This window comes from Pelobates fuscus, chromosome 3 (genome assembly GCF_036172605.1).
Source record: "Pelobates fuscus isolate aPelFus1 chromosome 3, aPelFus1.pri, whole genome shotgun sequence".
Classification (NCBI taxonomy): Eukaryota; Metazoa; Chordata; class Amphibia; order Anura; family Pelobatidae; genus Pelobates; species Pelobates fuscus.
This window is the reverse complement of record NC_086319.1, coordinates 172,023,054-172,045,929: the sequence shown is the minus strand read 5'-3', so window position 1 is coordinate 172,045,929 and position 22,876 is coordinate 172,023,054. Positions and strand designations below refer to the sequence as shown.

At 42.7% G+C, this 22,876-nt stretch overlaps 1 protein-coding gene across 2 annotated transcripts in view; it reads right to left on the bottom strand.

Moving 5' to 3' along the window:
• Window positions 1-22,876, bottom strand: part of LOC134602634 (sodium- and chloride-dependent GABA transporter 1-like) — a 60,665-nt gene that overhangs the window by 9,736 nt on the left and 28,053 nt on the right. For both annotated transcript variants that reach the window (XM_063447727.1, XM_063447726.1), the window contains exons 4-10: window positions 12,204-12,304; window positions 10,928-11,037; window positions 9,619-9,751; window positions 8,650-8,784; window positions 6,464-6,567; window positions 6,242-6,366; window positions 5,687-5,799 (exon numbers count right to left, since the gene is read on the bottom strand). In XM_063447727.1, the coding sequence (XP_063303797.1) occupies window positions 5,687-5,799; window positions 6,242-6,366; window positions 6,464-6,567; window positions 8,650-8,784; window positions 9,619-9,751; window positions 10,928-11,037; window positions 12,204-12,304 (821 nt within the window). The remainder of the gene's footprint in view (window positions 1-5,686; window positions 5,800-6,241; window positions 6,367-6,463; window positions 6,568-8,649; window positions 8,785-9,618; window positions 9,752-10,927; window positions 11,038-12,203; window positions 12,305-22,876) is intronic.

Below are 22,876 nucleotides of genomic sequence, written 5' to 3'. Positions count from 1 at the left end.
CCTGACTCTGTACTTCTCCTATTACGTCGAGTCCGGCCACTCTAAGGTCCGGTAGACGTATCTTTCCTCTGTGCTGTCTTCTGTTTGGCTGGATCCTGCGTGTAGGGGTATATACTCGTTACATTACGATAGGGCCATGGACCCCGCAGATTTAGTTCAATAGATGGCGTCCCATGAGGCTAGATTTGTAGAGCAGGATCACCGTATGGATCAGATAGCTCAGGCTCTCCAGACACTCTTAGCTAGAACCATTCCTTCAACCGCACCTAACCCTCCTACACCTCTGCTTCCTGAAGTATCGACTGTGTCTAATGCTACGGCCCATTTAACGCCTCCTCCTAGGTATGGAGGGGATTCTAAGACATGCAGAGGGTTCATTAACCAAATAGAGTTTCATTTTGAGATGTATCCACGTTCATTTCCCACAGAGAGGTCTAAAGTTGGGTTCTTTATGCACCAACTTACCGACAAAGCACTTGAATGGGAAAACCCTATTTGGGAGGCTAATGGACCTATGGTGCATGACTTTCACAGTTTCCTTACAGCTTTTCGCAGAACTTTTGACACTATGAAAAGGTCTAAGAATGCCGCAAGAGCATTAATGAGGGTTAAACAGGGTTCTAGGTCTGTGGCTGATTACGCTATTCAGTTTCGTACCCTTGCCTCACAGGTAGATTGGACCAATAATGGGTTAACTACTGCCTTCATGGAAGGCTTATCAGACTCTATATTGGATGAGGTAGCAGCTAAGGAGCTTCCTATTGCCTTAGAGGACCTTATTGACTACCTAATCGATATAGATAATAGGATTCGTGACAGGCTCTATACCAAGAACAGGAATAGACGTTTTGTTACACCTATTCACCCCAGAGTTTATACACCGGAGAGTGTAAAAGTATCTGAAGAGGAACCCATGCAATTAGGGGTTGCCAAACTCTCTGATAATGAAAAATTACATAGGAGAAGGGAGGGACTCTGCCTATATTGTGGTAAGAGAGACCATATGGTAAAGGAGTGTCCTTTGCTCCCGGAAAACTCTCGCACCTAAGACCTTATAGGGGACTGGCCTTGGGTGTGATTTCTAAATCTCCTACATTGCCTCCTAACCGACTGCTTCTCCCTGTTTCTTTACATATGGGAGAGAGTTGTATAGTTGAAAATATATACGCCCTGGTTGACTCTGGGGCAGCTGAGAATTTTATAGACTCTGGTTTTGTAAAGAAAAACAATATTCCCATCAGGGAGAAGGAGATACCCTTGGCCGTTGAGGCCATAGATGGTAGACCATTGATATCTCCAGTTGTTACTCACGAGACTGCACCGCTACACATGTACACAGGGGTTCTACAATATGAAACCATACGGTTCCAGGTCATCACCTCTCCCTCTTCACAGTTGGTGTTAGGGTATCCATGGTTACGTGCCCACAATCCCATTTTTGACTGGGAGACAGGGCAGATAAAATAATGGAGTGAAGCCTGCCATGAGTCATGTACTATTGAAGTCACGCCTGTGAATTCTATTAATGTTCCTACCATTCCTCCTTTGTCTACGACTATACCCTCTCAGTATTTATCTTTAAAGACTGTCTTTGATAAAAGAGAGGCTGACAAATTACCGCCTCACAGACCCTACGATTGTGCTATTGACTTGTTGCCTGGCACTATACCTCCCAAGGGCAGGGTGTACCCTCTATCGGTTCAAGAAAACCGTGTCATGGAGGAGTACATTAAAGAATCATTAGACAAGGGATTTATTAGGAGATCCTCTTCTCTGGCTGGAGCGGGGTTCTTCTTTGTATCAAAGAAAGAAGGTGATTTAAGACCTTGCATTGATTATAGAGGTCTTAATAAAATCACCATCAAAAATGCTTACCCTATACCATTAATAACAGAATTGTTTGACAGGCTCAAACATGCTACGGTATTCACCAAATTAGATCTTAGAGGAGCATACAATTTGATACGTATAAAAAAGGACCACGAATGGAAGACAGCCTTTAACACTAGGTCAGGTCATTATGAGTATACCGTCATGCCATTTGGGCTTTGCAATGCCCCAGCAGTATTCCAAGAATTTATTAATGATGTCTTAAGGGACTTTATTCACTCATTTGTTATTGTGTACTTGGATGACATTTTAATATATTCTACAGACTTACACACTCATCACAGACATGTTACGACAGTTCTGAAGACCCTTCTTGCTAATGGTCTTTATTGCAAAGTAGAAAAATGTCTATTCGACCAATCTGAGGTCCAGTTTTTAGGGTATTTGATTTCCGCTAAGGGTTTTCGGATGGATCCCCAGAAGCTCGCTGCGGTCATAGAATGGCCTCTGCCGCAAGGTCTGAAAGCCATCCAGCGTTTTCTGGGTTTCTCTAATTATTATAGACGTTTTATCAAAGGTTTTTCGTCTATCGTAGCACCTATTACTCGTATGACTAAAAAGGATGGCAATACACGTGCCTGGTCTACCGAGGCACTTCAGGCTTTTGACTTTCTTAAGACTACGTTCGCCTCTGCACCTATTTTACAGCATCCTGTCCCCTCATTGCCATATATACTTGAGGTTGATGCTTCCGATATAGGGGTAGGTGCTGTCTTATCCCAAAGAGAGTCTCCTGACAAGCCATTGCATCCTCATGGCTTCTTTTCTAAACAAATGTCCAAAGCAGAAAGGAATTATGATGTGGGTAATCGCGAACTCCTTGCTATCATTTTAGCACTCAAAGAATGGAGACATTTGTTAGAGGGCACTAAGGATCCTATCCTCATATTTACGGATCATAAGAACCTATCCTACCTTAGCGAAGCTAAAAGATTGTCTTCCAGGCAGGCTAGGTGGTCACTGTTCTTGTCTCATTTTAATTATATAATCACCTATAGGCCAGGTGATCGGAACACTAAAGCAGACGCTCTGTCCAGACAGTTCGAGACTATTGACAAACAGGAGATTGATGTCACTCCTGTCATTCCCCCAGACAGGATAATAGCAACTACTATATTGTCTATTTCCTCGTCCCTCTTGCAGGCCATACAAGCGAAACAAAGCATGGCACCTAGCGAGAGGCCTAATGATAAATTGTTCGTTGACGTTCCCGAGAGACGGGATATTCTGTCACTGTATCATGATATGAAGACTGCTGGACATCCTGGTATTTCCAAGACGGTGTCAGCCGTTTCTCGGTATTTCTGGTGGGATACCTTACATAAGGTTGTTACTGACTATATAAGTGCTTGTACTACTTGTGCATGTATGAAATCCTCTCGTAGAGTTCCTTGTGGGCTGTTGCATCCGTTACCCGTTCCCGAGAGACCTTGGTCTAATCTATCAATGGATTTTATTGTTGAATTACCCCCTTCGAATGGTAACACAGTCATCCTAATGATAGTAGATCGGTTTTCCAAAATGGCTCACTTTGTGTCTCTTCGCAAGTTGCCCACTTCCAAGGAACTGGCTCTTATCTTCACTAGAGAAGTGTTTCGATTACATGGTATTCCCTTATCTATTGTATCCGATAGGGGTAGCCAATTTATTTCAAGGTTCTGGAAAGCCTTTTGTTCGGAGATGGGTATTTCTCTCTCGTTTTCTTCCGCTTACCATCCCCGGTCTAATGGAGCTGCTGAACGTGCCAACCAGTCTCTGGAGCAGTACCTCCGTTGTTTTGTGTCTCACCATCAGGACAATTGGTCTGACCTGCTTCCTTGGGCTGAATTTGCTCGGAATAACGCCACTCATGATTCTTCCGGCAAAAGCCCTTTTTACGTTGTCTATGGCCAGCATCCCGTGGTTCTTCCGGCTGCATTCTCCTCACAGGGCATGCCAGTTCTGGATGAGCATTTGGCTGGTTTGCGTAATACTTGGGAGCAGGTTCAGCGTTCTTTGGTGGACTCTGCTGCCCGCCAGAAGGCTCAGGCTGACAAGCATCGCAGAACGGCTCCTTCCTATGTTGTGGGGGACAGGGTTTTGCTTTCCACACGGAATATTCGCCTCCGGGTGCCTTCTATGAAATTGGCTCCCCGCTTCATTGGTCCTTATCGCATTATACATAAGGTTAATCCCGTTTCTTATGCCTTGGGTCTGCCTAAGAATCTGCGTATACCTAATGTATTTCACACCTCGTTGTTGAAGCCTTACGTACGCAACCGCTATACCCGGCATACTCCCCCTCCCCCTCCTGTCTCTGTGGAGGGTCATGAGGAGTTCGAAGTGTCTGCTGTTATTGACTCTCGTTTCCTTAGGGGTCGGCTTCAGTACTTGGTACATTGGAAGGGTTATGGGCCTGAGGAGCGCAGTTGGATTTCTGCGGATGCTGTTCATGCTCCCCGCCTTGTACGTTCTTTCCATTCGCGTTTTCCTGCCAGGCCTGGTCCTGCCCGCCCGGAGGGCGTGTCCTCAGGGGGGGGTACTGTAGCGTTACTTACCTTATCCGGGGGCCGGCCGCGGTCCACTCTTCAAGCTGCGCGCGGTCCTGCGGCTGCACGAACCGCGCGCGGCTCATCCGACTCTCCTAGCGGGAAGACGGGCAGTGACCGCGAGATGCGGTCACGTGTCCCGCCTGCAGCTAAGAGCGCGCCGCGAGTCTCGGGCGCGCTCTTAAAGAGACAGTGGGAGCCTAAATTGCAAAAAGGCTCCCATTGGCTCCTGTCATGCCAATCACCCCATACACTTACCTGTTGGGGGTGTGGAAGTGACAGGAGCCAATCACATTAGTTTGAAGGCTACTTATACTCACCCTTTTCCCTTAGTTCCTTGCCCTATCGTGGTTTCTGCTACAGTTCCCTTTAGTGCTTGTTGTGTTCAGTTGTGTTTCTCCGTATTTGACCTTGGCTTTGTATTCTGACTTCGTTTTCGCTTTATCCTTGTCTGTACTGTTTGCCGGCTTGCTGATTCCTGTGTACCAGACCCCGGCTAGTTCTCGTTTACGCTGTCTCTTTGTGCCCTTGACCTCGGATCGTTCCTGACTCTGTACTTCTCCTATTACGTCGAGTCCGGCCACTCTAAGGTCCGGTAGACGTATCTTTCCTCTGTGCTGTCTTCTGTTTGGCTGGATCCTGCGTGTAGGGGTATATACTCGTTACACTTATCCACTATCACTGTTCCACATGAAAAATGTCTTCCTATTCCACATGGCCTCATTAAAGCCTCATTAAACAAAAAATATATTTCTCATCTTATTTTAACTAACTGGATAGCTCTATTCAATCCAAAATTAAATTCTTGTTTGAATTTACAAACTGGTAGCCAACCAGGGTAATAATACAAACCTCTTGAAACTGAGCAATCCAGATTTATCGCCCCTGATGTTGCTTCAACTTTTCTGTACCAAAGCTGTAGACCTTATTTACTATACCTTCGAACACATGATTTGTAAAAATAAGCATACCTAGTTCTCTTTTGATTATATGTTATAATGTTCTTTTTATTTATTTATGTTTCCTTTTTTCACAAAAATGTCATGTAGGATACATAAGTCATTGGTCTCAACTCTACTATTTTATAATATGACATATGTGACTGTCCTGCTTATTATTTCTTCTTAACTCATGACAATAAAAGTGTTCAAAACTAAAAAAATGTAAAAGCTGTTCAATGATGTAAGTACTAACAGGCAATTTTTTAACTAACATTTTGGTAAGAAATTCTACATACATTATATGGTTATTAATCATGAAGATAGTACCTGGCTATCAAGTCCCAGCATCACCAACATGGAGAAAAAGAGAATAGACCAGACAGGAGACATGGGTAGTTGAGTAACTGCTTGTGGATATGCCAAGAATGCCAGCCCTGGACCTATAAGACTCAAAACACATTGAAATACAGATTCCATCAATGCAAAAATATATTGTACTTAGCTTTTTGGTTTTTATTGCTGCATGGAATTCTGAATTTTACAGAAAGCAAATAATAGGAGTTGAAGGGAGATACAGGAGAGGGAGGGCAAACTAATGGTAGCACCGTGTCTGCTGTAATTATTCTACACTTCTTAGAAAAGTAAAAAACAAAACTTTCAAATGTATATTTGAAATTCTGTACATGTGTTACTTTATAAAAAGTAAATGTAATTGAACCTGATGTCCTCCTTAATAGGCAGCACATTTAGTAATGGTCCTTCTGACTTTCAGAAAACACTTGCAATTCTCATTTTTGTTCTTGGGTCAATTAAGATAGCCTTGGTGTGGGTAATATGACAAGGGATGGGGGAGAATGAACATTTCCAAGCAATTTTGCTTACCTGATGCTGCCAATTCCTGGATGGGTTTTTTGGTAATTTGTGACATGAATCCAACAATGGAGAAAATTACAAATCCAGCAAACATGCTTGTAAATGAGTTTATTCCACATACGATAATGGAGTCCCTGCTCGACACAGAGATCAATGATTGGGTGTGAAAAAAAAAAACATACAACAATAAACACAACATACACAAACAATGCCTATTATCAAATATCAGACCTGTAAACGTTGTTATGGAAAGAGTTGTAACTTCCAAGAGCAACCAGTGACCCAAGACCCAATCCATAGGAAAAGAAGATTTGTGTGGCAGCATCCATCCACACCTGGGGGAAATATGGACATAATGCAATCAGTTACACATGGGTGTAAGAATGTTTTCATGCTATTTGTATGTAGGTTACCTATGACTTAAGAAAATCAGGACTGGAATTCAAACAGAGTTTTAAACCAGATATAGGGTATAGGTGCTCACTACGTATTTAAAAGATGGATAAAGGCTGCAGTTTATCACACAAGTATGTCCCAACCTTCGGAAGACACAAAATAGACAGAAACAGAAAATAGATAACCCGATCTTTAGAACCTTTAATTTTTTTCGTGAAATCACACACAAGCATATATACCTACATATATTAAAAAGGTCTTGTTTGTTTGTAGATCACTCAAAAAGAAAAAGAGAGGGGGGCGGGGCCTGATAGCCAAGATGGCCGTCCGCATAATCTCAGAGCTCCTGCTAAATCAGACCAAAGAGCGGAGCTACTGAGGGATCCGACAGCGCTAACGACACACGGTGACCAGCAAAGGGCACGGGACGACATAAGCTTTAAAACGATGCCAACCCGGCACCGGAGTGCCGAAGAAAGGCTGAAACCGGCCATGCGGCCTATGCCAGAGCGGGACCTGTGGTCCGGGGGAAGCGGCCGATCCCACGGGAACAGGAATAGTGCTGCTTTGAGGCCCGGGAACAGGAATAGGGCTGCCTGGGGAGCATGGCGCCGTTTCCCGTCTTGTAGTTTTATGGCTCCATTTCGTTCGGGATGCTGCTCCATAGTCGCAGGTGAGATTTTCCCGCAGACTGCGCCTGGTAGCTGGGCGGATCCATGCCTCCACATCTCTTATTGCCTGTCTGAAGAGTTGTCTCCGTGCACACAGCTTCGTCCAGAGGTAGGTACAGATCTAGTTATAGAATTCTTGGATATGCTTGGGCGGCTTGGTGAGTGTGTGCCTTGTCTTAGTCTGTCGCTGAGCCGCCATCTTGGTTAGGCCCTGATGGTTCTGGGTGCTTGAGGTTTTCGTCGCTTGGGTTCTCTGCGATACGGGGGTATTCGGCTGCATCCGAAGTGCCAATTTAAAGCTGCAGAACTGCTCCAATACAATTTAGCAGGGGCAGTAAGTCTTTTCAAATCCAATCTGCTAAAATAGTCTTTAACAGGCAATATCTTCCAGGGGCCATAGTCTTAAAGGGGCATTGTTCCCAAAAGTCACAGTATGTCCCCAGATGGTTCTTTAAGGGCCAGCAGCAGCATAATAAAATACAATATGCCCAAATACTGTATTTAAAGGGCCAAATCTCCCAGGGGCCATAGTCAGCAGGCAGGAGGCAGGCAAACAGGCTTCTCCAATGCCCAGTGGCGAGGTTGGTTTCGCCACAAGCGTGGACAGTACAATCCCTGTCTAAGGATGTGTGTTCAGCAGTAGTGATGGTATTTCCTAAATAAAGTGCAGTATGTGGAGACATAAAAGGAAACATCCAATAGCGTAATATGTATAATAAATAGCTTGCAAATTGAGTAGCGATATGTGTTTTACTCACATTTAATAGAGCATGAACCTGCTCTGGCATGGTGATCTACAAGCAAGCAAGACATTGTAAATATATGTATGTATATATCTCTTATGTGTGATTTCACATAAAGATTTAAAGAGTTTTAAACCAGGCTTTTAAACATTGCAAGAAAACTGTCAAATACAATTCTAAGAAAAATAAAGCCTTAATGAAGCACAGCTACGAACAAACTCTTAATTCCTAGGTTTATTACTTGGTGTCACACAGACAGAGGTGGCCTCATATCAATTATGAAAAATAAAGTTGGTCTGGGCACACAGTATATGCCATGGCTTTACGCGTTACGCTTACAAATAAAAGTCTGCATTGTATGTCTCCTCTGTGCCCAGAGCTGCTTTATTTTGCACAGCTAAGAACAATGGCTGTTCCGAGTTTTGGGTCATCATATTCCCTGATTAGGGTACAATGTAATGGGGACAAAAAAAAAGGCTGAGTTTAGTGGATAGGATTAGAGCAGCATGTAACACCCATAGAAGGGTAAACAAGTATGCCTAATAGGCCTCTGCTATTCAGAACCCAAAATGCCCTCTTGATGGTTGTGCTGGATTGCTCATGTCACCTCAGATTCTGACAATTTGCTGAAGTCTGGAGTGATATAGAAACGAATGCCATCAATTGCGCCAGGAAGAGTAATCCCCCGAAAAAATAGTATCACAAGCATGAAGTAGGGATATGTTGCCGAGAAATACACAACCTGAAAAAGAAACATGGAAAAGTGATGAAAGATAGAAAAACAAGGTGGGGCGGAAGTTAAAGGTAAAAGCAATCTGAAAGGATTAAAAGTCAACGGTCATTACATTTTCACATCACTTTTTTTTTAAAGTTTATTGCATTTAATGACACAATTATTTTTTTATTTATCTATATTGATTTTTGTTAGTTGTTTTTCATTTTTTTAGAAAGTTTAATTTTATTATTTTTTAAAACTCTACGGTTAACTGACCATCAGCTGCTCAACCTTACAAGTTAGGTTGAGTAGCAGATGGTCAAATTATAGTAGAATGTGACCCAACATGGCTACTCTGACAAATAAATAGTGAAATGTATTCAAAATAATCAATATTCAGCATAACAAAATCAATAGTTACATTTTATTCAATAAACTTTAAAACAAATAAAAACATTTCACCATTTTTTTTTGTTGTGCACAAAATTAACAAACAGTGGTAGCAAGGTATATAACACTTCCATAGGCAATACAAGATGTGGCATTTAATATTTAAGCACAATGTTTGTGTTGGTATGAGCAACATTTTACAGGTTAGATCTTTAAGTAAGCTAGCTAAGCATACATGTCAATATACTACCTAAGACATAAGATTAAATATACTTTTAATGAAAAATAAAAAAATAAAAAAGCTGATTGTTGTCCTTTTATATAAAATACTAGATGGGATTAAAATCTAGCAGCAGAGTGAATTAAAGGAAATAGAAAGTACATTTTATGAGAATAATTTGACAGCCCCAGACTGAGGGAACACTGACTGAACTGCCTTCTACAAACTTAAATTGAATTTCCATACGGCACCTTTCCTGTCCATTCTACGCCTTTCCAGATGGAAAAATAAACCATGATCCAAGACAATGCCAGGGTACATGCCAATGGCCATCGAATGGTACCAGGCTCTCCCAGTCCACCTGTTATTTGATGCATATTACGTCTAGAGAAGAAACAGAAACCAGATTAGGATTGGTCCAAAATACATTATACGTTCATGAAATTCAAAATATGAAAATAATGCTGTATTTGTCAGATCTGTATTCCTCAAGTCACAAGTTAAAGGACAGGCAGAAGTGTACTTGTAAATACAGTTCATACAGTCTAATCAACTGCAAGCACGTTTTATTATGGGTGTATGAATCAATACCTCTGGATGGAAATGTCCTACCAGCCTCTGTTCCTGTCTACAATGGAGCATTCTAAAATGTCTTATTCTCAAGCATTCCAATTCTGTATTTACAGATGCTCTTAGGAGCTCTACTAAATGCAGTCATTCTAGGGTGGCATTTTTCATATATTCATTACATATATATTTATTAACAGAACAGGGAGCCTCCAAAAAAAAGCAGTGTTGAGTACTTAAGCAACATTCAATCTGACAGCCACTACAGGTGTGCTCTCTGTGAGATGTAAAAAATATTTATCTGAAAACACAATATTTTACATTACTACAGAAAATGAAGAGGGTCGAGGCAACAAAAACGCTTGAAAAATTAATGTTAACTATGCCAAAAAAAATATACATGATGCTTGTCCTTATGAAATGCATATAATTCCATGCATGATCATCTAAGCCAGGGGCACCCACAAGGCAGATCACCAGATGTTTTAAAACTACAGCTTTCATTCTGCTTTACATAGTTACATAGCTGAAAAGAGACTTGCGTCCATCAAGTTCAGCCTTCATTACACATATGTTTTGCTGTTGATCCAAAAGAAGGCAAAAAACCTAGTCTGAAGCGCTTCCAATTTTGCAACAAACCAGAAAAAAATTCCTTCTTGACCCCAAAATAGCAGTCAGATGTCTCCTTGGATCAAGCAGCTATTACCCCACTAATTAATTTGTCATTCTAAAGGCATGCAAAGAATCATGGGAGTTGCAGTTCTACAACATTTGGGGATCTACCTTTTGGGCACGCATGGACTAAGCAATTATATAAACAATAAGAAGACAAAGTTCAATCTAAATAATGCCTTACTGACTATAGCAATGATACATATTACTATCATTTTCATAATAGAGTATTTGACAGAAACATGATATGATGGGGTTTACCTAACCAATTATCATGAAGGGTTTAACCCCAAGTATTTCAGAATTCTACAATCTACTTACTCCCAGAATTCTGTTACCGCACTAGTGAGATTGGTGGTATCATTCAAAGAATAGTTGGAGAAGCATCTTTCGGTATTCCAGCTGTTGTCACAGCTTTGCCAAGGCAGGGTCTTTAAAGAAAGAAGATGAACTCAATCAGGCAGCGTGATACCACTTTTAAACATAGTTAGAGTAGAAAGCTCTTATGCTATTATTTTATGCTTAGTAAAATTATCTTTAATTTCTGCCTACTAGGTTGTGTTGAGCTGTTTTCTAAAGTGTATTCTGTTTTAAACCATTGTTTAGTAGAAGACGAGACGGCTTAGCTTGTGATGGCATTTTTAGGCTCTTTGGGAATATTAATTATCTCCCAATGTTTAAACCTGCCTCCTTTTTATCCAAACCTGCCAGTATTACTTGACTGATGACTGATTTCTGGTTGACCTCCAATGTCAATCAAGTTATAAATTGTGTGTGTGTGTGTGTGTGGGGGGGGGGGGGGGGGGGGGGGAGGGGGGCAAACAACATTTCACAACAAAGTTTAAAGGGACACTATAGTCACCTGAACAACTTTAGCTTAATGAAGCAGTTTTGGTGTATAGAACATGCCCCTGCAGCCTCACTGCTCAATCCTCTGCCATTTCGGAGTTAAATCCCTTTGTTTATGAACCCTAGTCACACCTCCCTGCATGTGACTTGCACAGCCTTCCATAAACACTTCCTGTAAAGAGAGCCCTATTTAGGCTTTCTTTATTGCAAGTTCTGTTTAATTAAGATTTTCTTATCCCCTGCTATGTTAATAGCTTGCTAGACCCTGGAAGAGCATCCTGTATGTGATTAAAGTTTAATTTAGAGATTGAGATAAACATTAAGGTCGATGAGTAGCAAAAAAAAAAGTATACAAACATGCTCATTTGTTTTAGGTTTTTTGGCACTGCATCATGGAAAATATCTATCATAAATATCTGCAATGGCAAGGTTATGCCATCTTTAACTGCACATCCCCTTTAATAATGGCTAGTTTATTACAATGGACATTCAAAAGAAAAAAAAGCAAACATGTCAGGTATAAGTTACCAAGTGAAGGTTTAAAAGAAAAAAAAATTATCTTCACCCCGTGGGCTTAGTTTATAAAGCAGATATTTTTATTTAGGCAAATATAATAGAGAAACTTGCAGACTTGTTTTCCTTATCACTTGGTATGTGTAATCCTTTCTAATTAATAGGGTAGATAATTTCCAGATGTCATCTAGTGGGCCTGTCTCATTACTGAGCTGTGGTCCCGTTTGCTGCTCACCGAGGAGAAGGAATTGAAGAGATAATACAGAGCCCAAGCGATGATAACAATATAATAAACGTTAAGCCAGAAAGAGAGAACAACAGCAGCCATCCCAACTCCTGCAATGAAAAAGACTCATTAGAACGTTTCATTACTTGTTTCACAGCACTGTACAATAGACCGTGTGCTGACATAACAATTTAGCAAGAGGTTTTGCACTGGTAAAACACTGTACGCCACCTTTAGTTGCCGTTTAGTGGCAAAGACATCTTTTCAAAGTTGTTTCTTGTAGCTTTATTCTAAAACAGACTGGACTCATGTATGTTAGTACACCTGAAGATGTTTGAGAGAGGCAGACACATCTGTACCAGTGTCGGTACAGATGCTTTTTTGTCCCCACTATGTGTTAAATAGTACATGACCCAACTTCATTTTTATCTCATTAGTTCGAATGAAAGATGAAGTATCAAAGATACTGAACTTCTTATGTGAGTATTTTTTTTGAATATTTTTAACTTGATTAGATAATTACATGTTTTATAAACATAGTAGATTTCTTAAAAAGTATTTCTTCTAAGACAAAGAGAATAGGAACAGTATATAAGGTCAATATCAACCTGCTAGAAAATGAACAGTAGTATTAATCGTAGGACCATAGTTTAGATTAAGCAAATATTTAAACAGTGTTGTTTAGTCACAGCATGCTGAATACTAGCAAATTGAAATGTAAATACCATACGTTAGACAGAAAAAAAAAAATCACACTTCGGCTATTTTCATCTAAATTTTGCAGTTTGGATTAAAATTTTCTGCACTTTAGAGTTTTGGGAATAAACCTGAGCCTCTATAATTGGTGTAATCAGCTGGTTGTTATCCAGCTATCGGAGAACTATATGTCCCATGATGTTCAGTAATTATCCCAAACGAATGTGTGCAGCTTTCTGGGAATTGCTTCAGGCATAAATTAAGGCATAATCATATAGAATTAAATGACTGAAGAAGCTACCTAAGTGGTTGTAAAAGTTTGTAATATAGGCCCTGTCACCATAACCTGATAAACACACACACGAACATCAGTTCGGGGCAATTACCAACTTGTCAATGGGGAAGGCAGGCTTTGAATACATGTTTCAACTTCCTTACTGCTGCTGCTACATTTGTGTGGAGTGTACTACCAGGAAGGCATCCATCTTTTTATGAGGTGGGTGAACTGCTGCTCACATTTTTTTGACATTTCTAAATGGTTTAATAACTGCCATTAGCTACTCTTTTATTGTTCAAACCTCATGCCACGTTGGGGACCCAACCCAATGTATAGGTTGGAAGATAGACTATGGATTTCCCTCTGCTGTAGTTCCACCATGTTCTGACATCCTGTCGTAGAAGGCATGTGTTAAGCCCTGTTTTCTCATGCTTCTGCTTCAAGAGTTGGCTAGCCCTCTCACTATGGTGGAAATGCAATTCTCCTACAATGATCAATTATCGTTTGCACCTTGGTGTTGCCTATGCGAACTTCACTCTTAACTACAAGATGCTCACACCTACAAAGTTTTGACCATGTACGAAGCTCCATTACCATAATCCCAACATGCAGATTAATGCCTGTCTGCTCTCCCAAACAATTTTACACCCTTCATTTGATTGCCTGCAAGATGTTTGTTTAAGTATACTTTTCATGCAACACTTCAGCACGGAGGAGGGAAGATTGTTATCCCTGCTAAACTACAGATTCACTCCCAGCTTGACATGCTGATGAGCTTGGACCTCCTCCACTATCACTCGCGGAGGGCTGCAACAAGTGTGCCATCAAGAAGAGGAAGGCATGCTGGCCACTAGGAGCACATCATAAATATGTGATGAAGTACACTAATTGACATGCAGCCTTAGATACCTGCTCCTTCAATTGTAGCAGATACAGTGATATGGCTATTTTTCTGCTGAAAGTGAATCACAACTGAAGGACATATTGTGGAGCCAAAGCCTGTATCAGTTGCTTAAAGGGATCCACTTTTATCTCATAAAAATAAACTCTTCCAACTGGGCAATCAGGTGAGTGATTTTGTTAGCCTGCTGTTTTGACTTGCCCCTGGTATGATATCAAACAAAATGTTCAAGAGTGGGCAGGCAGATATATCCCTAGGAGGGTGAACCGACTAAGAGAAAGTCAGTCACCCAGTGGCACTATGATCAACATCTCCCTGCTCTGCCAAAGAGTGGCCGTAGTGGAGGAGACGGTAGTGGGTTGCGCAGAATCAGATACAGCACTAATGGACCTATTGCCTGCCCTAGTACTTTCTTTTTCTGCTTATAATCATAATATGTCTTTGTGAGATAATTGTGGCACTGCTAGGAATTTTATGGCAAGACAGGAGGCTTCATATTTGCTTTATCCTTCTTTACTGAACCTCCCAGCAGCAAAGAAATAGTTAACAATATTTTAAAATAGTTCAACCAATCAGAGTACATATCAGTATTATATAGCCTTGTGAAGCTCCTCCCAATTCCTCTTTCTCCCAGGTGAGTCTATTCCAATTATTGTGCCTTACTTCATACAATTAATACCTTTATTTTTCTCATTAGTGTCTTTGATACTATTTAATATTTAATATTTAATATTTTTATTAAGAAGTTTTTTACATCTCATTATTTACATTTATACACATTTAGCAGTTTACATTTCATTATTTACATTTATTCACGTTATTTTACTTTTCATGCTTAGTATAAGTCTGATTAAACAATTAATTTTTTCTACGTATGTCTCTTTAAGTCGCGGAATTTCCGTGACTGGGGTTTTCTACCCTTTCGTTCTTTTATTCTCCAGAGGTCTTTAGCCGCGGTATTTCCCTTTATTGAGGGACCGCGGCTTGAAAGTTAAACACTACCGCGGACTCCATTTCCCAGGAGTCCGCGGGTCACTATTCGCGCCCTTTTTCGGCTTCCCGCCCCTCGCATCCCACTTACCAGACGCGCTTTCTCCCGCCTTTCACTTGCGGCGGCCATCTTCTGCGCGGTCCTCTGGCTCTCACGGCGCACTTGCACCATCTACCGCCAGATCGGGTAAGTACACTATTTATTCTCTAGCAATTTTAAAGTGCCAGCTCACTTTTTTTGTTCAGTTTTTTATTTCACTTTTTTCTTGTTCCTTACAGATTTACCCTGTTACAATACACTTAATAAAGGCCTTGTGGGTGAACCCCACCTTTCTTATACTGCTCTGTGTATGAGTATTTATTGTGGGTGACCCCCACCATTACTGCCACTCTTTTTTATATTCCATAATTAAAGTGATCCCACACTGGGTATATATTAAGGACATAACCATCTGTCCAAATATTTTAGTGGTGAATCCCACTTATTATTATTATAGTGGTACAAACCACTTGTATATATTTAGTGGTAACCCCACTATTTATTATTGTGCCGCCCTTACTCATTTACTACGCAAGAATTTGGGTGACCCCCAATTACAATAACCCATTTTATACTGTTGGGTGAACCCCAATTTATCATATAAGACAAATGTCTGATAATACCGAGCCAGCAATTTCTCAAGAGCTTAGAGCTTGGCTGGTCTCAACCATCGCCGAGTCTATTCCTAAGGCGCTAGCAGCCTTCCAAGAAAGGACTTCTACCGAAGTCAACCCCACCACAGGCATGTTCTCTGACTCCGAGGACTCTCAGCCCTCAGACCAGGAGACCACACGCAAACGCCCCTGGAAAGGGGATAGTAGGTCTGCTGGCAAAGGCAAGGCTCCCGCCAAGTCCTTAAAATTATCTGCCCCTCAACCCGCCCACGTACCCACCGACCCCTTAGAGGGCTCTGCTTTTCACACGGGCGATAGGGTTGAGGATTATTTCCTTGACTACTCTGATGTAGATCCCTCGGCGAATGCGCTAGGGGATACTTCATCGGAGTTTGTCAAGGAGACTTTCCTTGTACCTAAAAATTCGGATACTAAAGTACCTATCCAAAAGGGAACCGACTCAGACATCCTTCTGGATGCTTCGGGTACCCCATTTTTTGATCCCAGAATCATCAGGCACCCACGATCAGCCGAATGGTCTCCACCAGATCATATCGCTAATTTTTGTAAGATGTGGTTACGTAAACCACTTGATAAGGAAATCAGGGCGAAACTCAGAGCCGAGTGCCCTCGCCCAACCATCCCAAATAAGGTGGCTCTCACACCAGAGTTCGATCCATTATTTGTCACCTTCCTAAATAAGTCAGGGAAGGATCCCCGCAAGGGAATAGAACAGGGCCTCAAAACAGCCCAAGACAAACTCCTAGACATATCTGGTCCTATCGTCCAAATTTTTATTCTGGCAGACGAAGCCATAACCAGTGGGGAATTTGACCCCAATACGGTTAGAGAATGGGCCCAGAGAGCCTTATGCCTCCTTGGAAACGCTAATGTGGCCATATCCACGGAAAGGCGCAGGGCGGCACTATATAAATTAGACGGTAAACTAGCGGATCTGAGCTCCCGAGAACTGGGTCCAGAGGCCAATGGGTTGTTATTTGGAGACTCATTTATGAGGGACCTCTCCAAGCACGTGGCTGTATTTACGACACTTAATAAGGCCCAATCATCCTTGCGCAGGGTCTTTCGTTCCCAGACTACTCGTTTTTCTGGGAGAGCTGGACGTTTTAGAGGCCGACCGTTCAGCAGAACTGCCTTCACAGGCTACAGGCCTCGTCCAACAGACAATTACTGGCAATCGGGACAACCCCGACCCTACCACAGGCAGCTGTTTACAAACAGAGGAGCTATCCGGGGACGTGGCTCTGCATCCCTACGCGGACGCACTGCTCAAGGTAATCAACCTTCCTTTTTTACACACACCTATTGCAGGTCGATTAAGCTATTTTTTCCCACAGTGGGAATTACTGTCACAAGACCTATGGGTTCTGCACACAGTACAAGGGTTCACAATAGACTTTCTTTCCACTCCAGTCCAGAACATGCCCCCTACACCACTACAGATGTCCACATCAGACAACCTCACATTGCAAACCGAATTGCACAAACTTCTACAAAAAGGGGCGATAGAAAAATCCCCCTTTCCCCAAACGTTTCTCAGCAACATATTTCTGGTACACAAAAAAACGGGAGATTTACGTCCAATCATCAATTTAAAAGACCTGAATCGCTTCATCAGGTACCGTCATTTCAAGATGGAAGGCATCCATCTACTCAGGGACCTCCTTTGCGTGGGAGATTGGTTCTCCAGATTCGACCTCAAGGACGCATATCTCACTGTCCCAATTGCTCGCAACCATCGAGCCTTTCTCCAATTTGCCTGGCTAGACCAAATCTGGCAATTCACATGTCTCCCGTTCGGCCTTTGTTCCGCACCATGGTGTTTCACGAAACTGATGAAACCAGTGATGGCGTTACTCCGATCTCAAGGGATTCGGTCCATCATTTATTTGGACGACATCCTAATTATGGCTCAGGATTCAGACCTTCTACGCAAACATACAGACATGACAGCAACCTTACTACAAAACCTAGGGTTTGTGATCAATTTTCAGAAATCAGCCCTGGAACCGTCTCAGAAGGTTCAATTTCTCGGTTTTCTGATAGACTCCGTACAAGCGATCTTACAGCTTCCCTCCAAAAAAGTCAAATCCATAAGGAAAGAGATCCGCAAACTACTGTCAGCCTACCAGATTCGCCTACGCGACCTGGCACATACCATAGGCCTGCTGTCCGCCTCTATCCAGGCCATTTATCCGGGACCTTTACATTACCGGGCCATGCAACGGCTCAAAACACACCATCTACACCGATCCACTTCTTACGATCAGTACATCTCCCTGACAGACGAGGTTCGGATAGAACTTCACTGGTGGCTTCACAACATGGAAGCATGGAATGGCAAAGCCATTTTCAGATCGCAACCGGATTTCATCCTGGAATCCGATGCCAGTCTCTTGGGATGGGGCGCCACGTGCGCAGACAGGTCCACCGGAGGGCTATGGTCCCCCTCGGAACGAGCATTGCACATCAATTGTCTAGAATTGATTGCAGGGTCCTTTGCGATTCGCAGTTTTGCAAAGGATTGTTTCAATTGCTCACTGGTACTGCGCATGGACAACGTCTCTGCAGTGCGTTATGTGAACCGGTTAGGGGGTTCCCGGTCCAAACTATTGTCAGACCTTACCATGGATCTCTACCAGTTCTGCCTAGAGCGGAACTTATCCATCAGAGCGGAATATCTCCCGGGCACGGACAATCTAGTCGCAGACTGGTTCTCTCGCCATTGGAGAGATGTGAGCGACTGGCAATTGGACCCCCGATTGTTTCATCACATCCTTTGTCTTCGCGGGTCTCTCACTCTGGACTTATTCGCATCACGACTGAATCGCCAGACCGAAGCCTTCATCAGCTGGCTTCCAGATCCCCAATCCTGGGCGGAGACAGGAGCCTACGCGTTCCCGCCTTTCTCCATGATCCAGCGCACCCTCTACCGGGTCAGAGCCCTAGTAGTGACAATAGTCATTGTCACTCCGTTATGGAGAGCCCAAACCTGGTTCCCAACCCTGTTGGAAATGTCAGCGAACTATCCGATCCTACTACCCCGATCTCCCAACATTCTAACGAATCCAACGGGGCATTGTCACCCTCTCGCCCTCCAAGGACGGCTCCAACTTGTAGCCTGGACCGTTTCAGGGGATCCTGGAATGTCGCAGGACTTTCGGAAACAGCTCAGATGCTCCTATGGGATTCCTGGGCCCCAGGAACTAGACGAGCTTACCTCAATGCATGGCGAACATGGGTCAGCTGGTGTTTGGAAAGGGACACCGATCCCTTTTCAGCTCCTTTGACGATAATATTAAACTTCCTGTCTAACCTATTTGATCAAGGCAAATCCTATAGATCAATTAATGTTTTTAGATCAGCCATATCCGCAGCACACGACCCTATTGACAACACACCAATAGGGAAACACCCTTCGGTTTGTAGATTGCTACGCGGAATCAGGCTAGCCAGACCCCCTCTACCTAAATATTCCAACTTTTGGGACGTTGCTCAAGTTTTTTCGCTTTTGGACTCATGGCCCTCTAACGAGAACCTAACGCTACGTCAACTCTCGGCTAAATTAGCTCTACTCCTGTGTCTAGTATCCTTCCGTAGGGTCTCAGACATTCGAGCATTCGATCTCCACGCTATAACCTTCTCCCCAGAAGGCGTTACTTTTCGCATCTCCAGACGCACCAAGACTAATTCTCTCTCTGTGTTCTACCCCTACTTTCCGAACAGACAGTCACTCTGCGTGGCGCTTTGCTTAAGGCACTACATAGCTGCCACGACCACGCTGCGCCCCCCTACAGGACCCCTCCTAGTGTCCTACGTCAAACCACACAAACCAGTGTCCGCCCCCACAGTTGCACGGTGGATCAAATGGATACTAGCCCTAGCTGACATAGATTCCTCCTTTGGGGCGCACTCAGTCAGGGGAGCAGCCGCATCCTCAGCCTTTCGTGCAGGTAGCTCGCTTTCAGACATCTTGTCGTCGGCAGATTGGTCCAGGGAATCTACCTTTCGCACATTCTATTTCAAACCTAGATCACACGCGGCATCCTCCATTGTACAAGAGCGTTAAAACAGCAAATATGAAGCCTCCTGTCTTGCCATAAAATTAGGGATTATTCTAGCCCTAGTGACTGAATAATCTAAATTTTATTAACGACAGGAGGCGAATATTTTCCCACCCTTGTCTTCAGTACCAGGTCGACCCACCCTGAGGTAAGTTACTATCTTCTCCTACTCGATAGGTCTTACACAATTCACGCATCACCTGTTATCAATCAGGCTTACACCACACCACTAACAGTTAATATGTTACATCTCAGATCAAATCCATAAATTTCACTGGAATAATCTCTGTCTTCCTAATATACGTGCCATAAACTTGTATGCACATAGTAGGAGAACCTATACTCTCATGGTTTCTTTTTTCTCTTCTCTAGTGTGAAGAACCGTGACGTCCATAGCAGATGGATTAAGCAATCCACACAAAGTTTACACGGTTGACCCACAGTTCAAGTTCCAGTTCCAGTTTGGTTTACATGGTTGACACTCAAATACTGTCGGCAACAACAAGAAAGAGGAATTGGGAGGAGCTTCACAAGGCTATATAATACTGATATGTACTCTGATTGGTTGAACTATTTTAAAATATTGTTAACTATTTCTTTGCTGCTGGGAGGTTCAGTAAAGAAGGATAAAGCAAATATTCGCCTTCTGTCGTTAATAAAATTTAGATTATTCAGTCACTAGGGCTAGAATAATCCCTAATTGATTCTCCAGCTGTTTCCTTTATATTAGACATGTGCATTCATTTATGTACGAATTCGATTTCGACCCAAAATTTTGTTTTTTTAGTATTCGTTTACTAAAACATAAACGGAAGCCCTACAAACAAAATATAAATGAAACAAAAGGGCAAATGCTAAATGCATTACCTTTTTGTTTCATTTTGTTCTTTTAATAGACTCCATGCTGCAGGGGAATTAACCCCTACAGAATGGAGAAAATAACACTGCGCATGCAGGAACCCCCCCACCGCCCCCCCCCCCCCAAAAAAAGGAGGGAGCCGGTAGATTTCAAGCCAACCAATCAGAGTGCTGTGACAGGACTTAATTTACCTGCCAGAGCACTCTGAGCCTAATTGCAGAGTGTGGGAAGGATTTATAAGGCTTTCCCCGACCTGCAGAACACATTCTGCGCTGTGCCCTCCATGGGTGTGGTGATTTTTTTTTTGGGGGGGGGGGCATATTTTTTTTTTTGCGCTCAGGTTTTTATTTTTATTTTAACACTTGCAATGCGTATTATGGATTATGTCCTTTTGTGGAGCTGAAGAAAGACAGGAAAAGAAGAGATAAGACATCAAATGGTAAGTATGAAATTTTATTTTACAGGGTTAGTTTAATGCCCCCACCTGTGTCACGGATGGGGGAGCAGGGGGGCACTATGTCCCAACCATTTTAGTTATTTGTGTTCCCCACCATAGGGGAATGGGAAGACCTGTACCAGGTCCCCCTTTATTGCACTAGCGACTGCCCATCACTGGTAGTTTTAAATGCCAGTGAGCAGCAACTGGCTGCTTGCTGTTTAGGCAACATGCCCCTACTCGCGGCTTCCCCCATACTGATTTATATTTAGTTTTAAATGACAGTGAGCAGTCACTGGCGACATTAGGCGACATGCCCTTACTCGCGGCATGCCACGAGTAGGGGCCTGCGGGAGGATTTAAGCTCCCTTTTATTAATATGGGGGACATAGTGACCTCCATAGGACAGTGAGCAGCCACTGGCGACATTAGGGGCATGCGGGAGGATTTAACCTCCCTTTTATTAATATGGGGGTCATAGTGACCCCCATAGGTTTTAATGCGGGGGGGGGGGTGTGTTAGAAATTGTTATTTATTCCAAGGAGGGAGCTTTTTGCGCATGCGCAGTGCTGTTTGAATTTCGTTCGAAAACAAATGGTTTGTGGACGAAATTCGGGATTGACAAATTAAATTTTTATATAGTACGAAATCAATCATACAAAATGAAAATTTCACTGGTGCACATGTCTACTTTATATGATGCAATTCAACAGCAGACAGAGATGGTTTTAGACAAAGTGGTGAAGGTGCAGGAGTAGAGTGCACACTAGCTGGAGAAATTGTGGACTGCTGCCTATGCTCTACAGACTCTGCTTTTTTGTAATTCCTCTGGCTCATATTCAAGTTCCTCCTGGGACAGACTTAAACAAATGTCCGCAGTGGTGGAGGAATGAGCAATATCATCATGAGACTAATTACCACCACCACTACCAAGAGACATTGGGAACACTATTTCATATTCTTCTCTACTTCTAAAGTAAAGGTTGTATCAGTTGGTCATGATATGCTAGTACCATTTTCCAGAGCCTCAATACTACTACTAGCAGTGATACTTATGGTTGTACTGGTGGAGGTGGCTGCAGTCCTCATGGCCTAGGAATATGTGTTAAGGCTCTAAAGGGCCATGGCACTACTGCTAATGGTGGATTAGGGAACACGACCTCTTCCTCTACTCTTCCTCTTCCATTTCTGCGTGGGATTAGGAAGATGCAACAGTAATGATGGTGGATTTGTTTTTATTATTATAAATTCAAATAGGACAGGGCCTTACTGGGAAAAACATTCAGCCTGGGCATTTTCGAAACAAAGCAGCACAGTGAGACCCTTCTGCCGCCCCTTTTGGGACCAGGAAGGTTTATTCCAGTCCACACTATGAGTGTTACAGCCCCTTTCAGACTTCTGGGCATTACATTCTACATAAAAAATGAGATGGCCTGTTTCCATGATAGAGAAGTGGTTAGAGTGGGAAGCCTGGGAAGCCTGGGACACAAGTGAAGGACTGTCTAACTGCCTTTGACCAGCTATTTTTTCAATTTCAGTCAAAACTCCATCAACGAAGAAGTGATACAACAAATTGTCTCAGGAAGAAGCCACAGGAGATAACACCAATACCCAGAGGTCTAAATGCCCAACTTATTCACTCAGACTGAAAGCCACAAGAGGATTATTCACATTCTCTTGGATCTCAAAACAGATCCACCACAGACCATTATGGAGCAACAATCTGGATAAGATGTTGGCTCTTCACTGAGCCTGGATCCCGACTGACAGTGACTTATCTATGA